Source organism: Oncorhynchus nerka, linkage group LG27 (assembly GCF_034236695.1).
Source record: "Oncorhynchus nerka isolate Pitt River linkage group LG27, Oner_Uvic_2.0, whole genome shotgun sequence".
Classification (NCBI taxonomy): domain Eukaryota; kingdom Metazoa; phylum Chordata; class Actinopteri; order Salmoniformes; family Salmonidae; genus Oncorhynchus; species Oncorhynchus nerka.
Genome location: NC_088422.1, coordinates 28,524,691 through 28,532,031, shown reverse-complemented (window position 1 = coordinate 28,532,031; position 7,341 = coordinate 28,524,691). Strand labels below are relative to the sequence as shown.

At 45.3% G+C, this 7,341-nt stretch overlaps 1 protein-coding gene across 1 annotated transcript in view; it reads right to left on the bottom strand.

Annotated features, from left to right (window-relative positions):
- Positions 1-326: 326 nt before the first annotated feature.
- LOC115111194 (transmembrane protein 132D-like) overlaps positions 327-7,341 on the bottom strand; it is a 44,387-nt gene continuing 37,372 nt past the window's right edge. Inside the window, exons 6-9 of the mRNA XM_065011530.1 lie at positions 3,876-4,081; positions 3,191-3,461; positions 2,856-3,047; positions 327-2,745 (exon numbers count right to left, since the gene is read on the bottom strand). Coding sequence (XP_064867602.1) covers positions 1,372-2,745; positions 2,856-3,047; positions 3,191-3,461; positions 3,876-4,081 — 2,043 coding nt within the window. The 3' untranslated portion in view covers positions 327-1,371. The remainder of the gene's footprint in view (positions 2,746-2,855; positions 3,048-3,190; positions 3,462-3,875; positions 4,082-7,341) is intronic.

Genomic DNA, 7,341 nt, shown 5'->3' with positions numbered 1-7,341 from the left:
TTAAGATACGTTTACTGAAAACCCTATTAAATGAAAACTCTATTAGCCAGAAAATCTGTTGGCCAGCAAGCGGGAGGGTTTTCAGCAGTAGGTAGCCATACCTGCAGAGTGTGAATACCAAATACTAAGAAGTGTGTAGGGAAGGCATGTGTAGGAAAGGCGTCAATTCCTAAATCGGAAATTGCCCCAGACTGCAAAATAAATCAAGAATTCTAGGACTAACAGATTCGTCGAGTGCAGTATCTAGTCTACAATCATCGGATAGATCACATGATCAATACCATAGAACTAAATATATAATAGTGGAACTCTATGGAATACACACATCATTGAGATATATCTTTAATGAAAAATAATTTCAGACACAATCAAAAAACAAATCAAACATGAATGTACACAATATGAAGACATAAACAGTGCATATAGAAAAATACCACTTGCTTATGTTTAGTACCTTTAGGAGTGGCTCATATAATCACTCTGGATAAATTGTTTGTAAAGCGTGTCCGTTTATGGGTGAGGGGGATACCACCATGTGAGTAAAGGTAAGAGAATAAAAAATTTCACATGCAACAAAGACTCTCTTTAGCCCCGTTTATACTTGGTTCTAACATGCATTCTTTGTCCTGATCTAGTCCACAACTTCTGATTGATTTTCAGACAGGTGTAGACGATTAAAATATGCATTGCAATCTGATCTTCCTAACCACCTCTGGAGGTAGTCAGTGACCCGCTGTTACCTTACAAGTGTGGACGGATCCCGCTTTATAAAATTATTGACTTATGACATCAATATGGGTCTTAAAATAAATAAATATAATTTTGAAAGAACAGCTGTCAAACTATTTGCATACGGAGAGGGACCAGGAAATCTCGTCACGATGCGGACAAATACGACACACCTTTCAATACCATGTGTAGACATATTTCTGAAAATGTGGGCACAATCAGAATGTGGACAAAGCAGGAAAAAAGACACATGTTAGCACCAGGTATAAAAGAGGCTTTTGTGTCTATAAGCTTTGTAAAAATAAATCCTTCAACTAGTCAAATGGTTAAACCTCTCTCCACCACACAAAGTGCCATCAGTCAGTTTATGACAAGCATCCTCACACGTATTCACAGCATTTTGTCCAATATCTAATATAAAAATGTATCTCGCAAACCATTTGAGATATTTACATGTACAGTAAGACGCCTTTACAGATATTGAAATGAAGAAGGATCTTTGCGTAATCACATATAATGAATAAGTATAACCAGTAGTAGTGATGCTCCTTATGTTGTCTGCTTTTATCCATGAATAAAGGCATTGAGGTGATCGAAGCCACATATACACCCACAGTTGGGGTGAAACAGTCCCGATACGTATTATAAATGGTCCACGGGCTCTGTGATGGGCACTTGGGGTTCAACACAGTTCTCCTCCTTCCCCACCCAGTGGATCCCATGGCCGTTCTCTCTGGGGGGGTGTGGGGAGTGCTGACGGTCCAGAGAGGCAAAGGTGGTGAACTGGACCCTCTTCCTCTTGCTGGTGGGCGAATGGATGGACTCGTTGCGGTTCATGGGCTTGGCCCTGACAGAGCCCCCACAGCCCAGAGGAGAGGAGGGGCTGGAGGAGACTAGGCAGCTGGGTCGCCTGGGCAGAGAGGCAGTCTTATCAGACCCAATGTCTATGACTGTGGTGGCGCTTTGGTTGTCCTGCTGGGGAGGACTGCCAGGCACGTTCATCACCAGCTCAGCGTCCGTGCCCAGCCACACCCAGTCGTGCCTGTGCCCCGTGGGCTCCTGGCCATGAGAGGGGGGCTGTTTGTGCCTGAACTTTACCACATAGGAGATGCAGTTCACCAGGAAGACCAGGATGGCCAGACAGAAGACCCCCAGCAGGGCGTACATGCCAATCTCCAGGTCTGAGAGAGGCCGGTTGGACAGCATGTCCTCGCTGCCCATGTCCACCCCCATTGGCTCCTGGTCAGGCACCTCCTCTTGATAGGGGTTATTGTAGTTGACCAGGTTACCAGGTGCCTTCACAGTGCTACTGACTGCAACACTACCTATATCTTCAACTAGCCCACTGTCTGTCCCCTCAGCTGTCCTATAGTCACTAGGGCTACTATAATCACTGTCATTGATAGGGCTGGCAGGGCTGTTGAGGGTTCCAGCATTTAAGAAACTTCCTGTTTCAATGACTCCGCCTACACCGCCTTGGCTGTTTCCATCACTGGACACGCCTGGAGCAGAGTCACGCTCGGTGGATTTGGCGGTGGTGGTGACCTTGCGCATGGCACTCTCCTCCCGCTCAGAGGCAGAACTACTGGGCAGGGTCTGCTGGGGCTTCTGCTGCTTCCTCTCACTGTCCACCTCCTCCCCATCGTTCCCATAGTCACTGCTGCTGTCCTTACTTCTGCCACCGCCAACCCCACCTCCACCTCCATTACTGCTGCTGCTGTTGCTGCTGTCAAAGCGCCGGCTGTTGACCTGGAACTTGACCTTGAGGCTGCCACTGCCCACGGCAAGGGTGCTCTTCCGTTTGGACTTCTGGCAGGCCTCACAGATGGCCATCTCCACCCTGACCAGTACTCCCTGTCCCTCACCCTCTGCCACCACTGCAGGCGGGGAGCCCTGCACCGACACCACGCCCTCATCCAGAGAGGTCACCGTCACACGGTAGTAGGCAGGGTTATAGATGTCCAGAGGGGTCATGGAGTCATCGCTGAATTGGACCCAGGAACTAACCACAGCCTCCTGATGAGAACAAATAGCAATATTATTTTTTACTTGAATTGAATATTATTAAACTCAACAGTGCACCGGTGTCTGATCTGACTGACATTCAAGAAGATCGTAAACAGCACCTGTTTGGGGCTCTGCAGTACTTCCTGTGTGGTTGCCGTGGCGAGGATGGCCCTGTTGCTTCCTGGGCTGAGCTGCAGGGACAGAGCCAGGCCAGTGACCAGCTGCACCCCCAGTTCTGTGATGGTCACTTTGTCATCTACCACCGTCACAGTCTTCTCTGCCAGAATGGAGTCAGACAGCGGGGAGAACACCTGCTCAGGCACAAAACACAGACAGCATTACATATCCTATCATGTCAATATACAATGTCACATCTCTGGATGAAGGCCCAGTTAAACATTCAGTTAAACAGGCAATCAGCCATGCTTCCAATCAGACCTGATGGTTACCATACCTGGATGGAGGTGCTCCCCACGTCTCGTCCTGACAGCACCCTGCCTGCCTGCAGTCTGGCGATGTGAGGGTCCTCCACCTTGAGGAAGTAACGCACCAGCCTGGTAACGTCCACCTGCCAGTCTGAGCCCAGGAAGTAGGCCTGTGGCTCCCGGGGGTCCGACTGCTCGGCTATAAAGTGTGTGATCACCCGCACCAAGGCATGCTGGAACTGTAACATGCAGCCTTTGCCCTTCTTATCCTCCTCCTTCTCCTCGCTGTTCCAGCTGAGCCTAGGGAATGAAGAGAAACACTGTATTACGTTACAGCACAGGGCACACCTGTCTCAACACACCCGGGCATGCACGCACACAGACTCTTCCCTGTTAATCTCATCACTGTTTGTCATTGTCATTCTCTTACTCTGTAGATCCAAATAAAAAAATGGAAATCGGATCACATTGAGGTATTGTAATACATTAGGTAATGGTATTAAAACACAAGCCTGAGCTCTTTGCAAAGTATTATTTTTTATAAAAATGTAGACTCATTTTAGAGATAAGGCTGCCTTTCAGGCAACTAGCCCTCTATACTGGTCCCTTTACCCACTGTACCTACAGTATGTACGTACACTAGTATGTACAATGGGTGAAGGTTTTACTGTGTGACAGGAATGGGGGGTGGCTGTTGTATGGGTCCTACTGTACCTCTTGGTGGTGATGATGGGCACCCTCCACCCCTTGATCTGGCTGAGCACTGTGTCAGACACCTCGATCTGGAGGGGCAGCCGTGGGATCCACACGTTCATCTCCAGCTGAGCACTCAGGTAGCTGTAGGTGAAGTTCACCATCATCCCCACCTTGCCCTTCATCTCCTTCCCATTCACAAACACATAGTCACACCTGTCCGACACCTGGACACAGGAGGAGCAGACAAAATAACAATGGCTAAATCATCAAAACAGGTCTAACCAAAAACATACATTTCCTGTCATATGATATTCATGGGTAAATACTCAGTGGAGTAAAGTACTTACGTAAAAAATACTTTAAAGTACTACTGAAGTAGTACTGTACTTTACTTTACTATTCATATTTTTGGCAACTTTTACTTCACTACATTCCCGAAGGAAAATAATGTACTTTTTACTCAATACATTTTCCCTGACACCTAAAAGTATTCATTACATTTTAACAGGAAGATTGTCCAATTCACACACTTATCCAGAGAACATTCACACTAAACACAAAGCACAGGTCATAACAAGATATAACATTGCAAATGTATGTTAATTCAATAACACACTGTGCTATATTGGACATCAAAACACACAGAAAACACATTCATTACATTTTAATTTAATGTAACCTTGGCGAGTAGTTTCTGTCAGCCCATTGAGAAATCTCATGTGCTTTTTGAAACCCTGGAAGACATTGTGCAGAGTCGGCTTGGTTCTATCAACATCCCTTGCTTTAATCAATTGGATAATTTACTGAGCATCGAAATACAGTTGTCATTGGCTCCCGTAAGTGCTCAGGGTAGCAGAAAAAAAGATCAGTGACTTTGACAGACGGCTCAAGGAGGAATGCAAATGGCAGAGATTGCTTATCTATCTATTCATGAATTTAGCAATTAGAAGATGTACTGTCAGAGTAATGTCCTGTTGGTTGTGGGGGGGTCCTGTGACATCCTGTGACAATAATTAGCTTGCACTCATTAACTAAAATGGTGTTCTGGTTAAATGACTCTACCCCGATTCAACATGGAGAATTGAGTTGGAAAGGGAGTAAAAAGGTTCTGCAGCTACCTCGTCTAATCAAGCACTTATGTAACATTAGGGCCCACAATGCAGTTATGCAAAGTTATGAACAACTGTCCGTGCTATTATGCACTGATCTTTTTTCAATGAGATCATCAAGAGTTTTCATCCAGGCGGTAGACGAGGTCAGACAATCATCCTTAATCTGAGAGCATCTGTTCAGCCTGAGGCTCCCAGGTAAGAGTCCTCGTCCTCTCATCTCCAAAATACGCCATTTAGTTAACGCTCATTGAGTCACAAACCCTTCCATATTAACATGGCAACATAATCAAATAATTTCCCCAAAATATTTAATATACACTACATTACCATAAGAATGTGGACACCTGCTCATCGAACATCTCATTCCAAAATCATGGACATTAATATGGAGTTGATACCCCCTTTGCGGCCATAACAGCTTCGACTCTTCTGGGAAGGCTTTCCACTAGATGTTGGAAGATTGAAAGCAAATCCCTGAAGCATTCAGCCACAACCATTAGTGAGGTTGGGCACTGATGTTGGGAGATTAGGCCTGTTTCACAGTTGGCATTCCAATTCACCCGAAAGGTTTTTGATGGGGTTGAGGTCAGGGCTCTGTGCAGACCAGTCAAGTTCTTCCACACTGATCTCGACAAACTATTTCTATATAGACCTCGCTTTGTGCACAGGGGCATTGTTATGCTGAAACAGGAAAGGGCCTTCCCAAACTGTTGCCACAAAGTCAGTTGACAAAGAATCGTCTAGAATGTAATTGTGTGCTGTAGCATTAAGATTTCCCTTCACTGGAATTAAGACACCTAGCCCAAACCATTAAAAACATCCCCAGACCATTATTCCTCCTCCACCAAACTTTACAGTTGGCCCTATGCATCCAGGCAGGTAGCATTCTCCTGGCATCTGCCAAACCTAGATTCGTCATTCAGACTGCCAGATGGTGAAGCGTAATTCATCACTCCAGAGAACGCGTTTCCATTGCTCCAGAGTTCAGTGGCGGTGAGCTTTACACCACTCCAGCTGACGCTTGGCATTGTGCATGGTGATCTTAGGCTTGTGTGCGGTTGCTCGGCTATGGAGACCCATTTCATGAAATTCCCGAAGCACAGTCCTTGTGCTGATGTTGCTTCCAGAGGCAGTTTGGAACTCGGTAGTGAGTGTTGCAACAGAGGACAGGCAATTTTTGGGCACTACGCACCTCAGCAGTCAGTTGTCAAATTCTGTGAGCTTGTGTGGCCTACCACTTCACAACTGAGCCGTTGTTGCTCCTGGACATTTCCACTTCACAATGACAATTACAATTGGCCAGGGCAGCTTTAGCAAGGTAGAAATTTGACCAACTGACTTGTTGGAAAGGTGGCGTCTTATGGCGGTGCCACGTTGAAAGTCACTGAGCTCCTCAGTACCGGCCATTCTACTGCCAATGTTTGTCTATGGAGATTGCATGGCTGTGTGCTTGATTTTATACAACTGTCAGCAACGGGTGTGGCTGAAATAGCCAAATCCACTAATAGTTTTGTATATATAGTGTATATAATAATATATGCCATTTAGCAGACACTTTTATCCGCTTTTATTCACAGTCATGCGTACATACAATTGAAGTACAGTGGTCCCGGGAATCAAGCTTTCTATCCTCCTGAGTGTCACAGCGGTCTAAGACACTGCATCTCAGTGCTAAGAGGTGTCACTGCAGTCCCTGGTTTGAATCCAGGCTGCATCACATCCAGCCATGATTGAGAGTACCATAGGATGGTGCACACTTGGTCTGGGTTGGCCGGGGTAGGCTGTCGTTGTAAATAAAAATGTGTTCTTAACTGACTTGCCTACTAAAATAAAGGTTAAATAAAAGCCAAGGCTCCAAAGACACAATCTCAACATGGAGCACAGAATATAGCACAGAGTATAGCACAGAGTATAACTCAGTGTTGTACCGTGTCTGAAAGTTACGTTTCATTTGATGTTACTGATAAATGTTTGTGAGTCGAGTGAAAGATGCAAAGGAAATTCATCTTGTTGACCTGAAGGAGAGATGATCTCACTCTCCCTTGATACTGAGTGAAGTGAAGGAAGACAAATGACAGTGTGTGAAGTGATGAAAGACAAGTGGCATAGCAGTGAAAAGATCTCTTTTTCAGGTCAACAAAATGAATTTAATCTTTCTCTCGACTCACAAACTTTTATCAGTAACTGTGCTGACAGGGTGGATACCAACTGCATGGATTAGTGATCTTCCAAATAACCATCAAAGGTTGCAGTGAGTATACTGTATTCATGACACAAGATCCTAAAAATGTACAGAGAATAGACTTTTATTAATAGCCATTTGTCATTGTGCTTGATTTTGATATTTGATGTGCCAGATTAATCTTAATCTC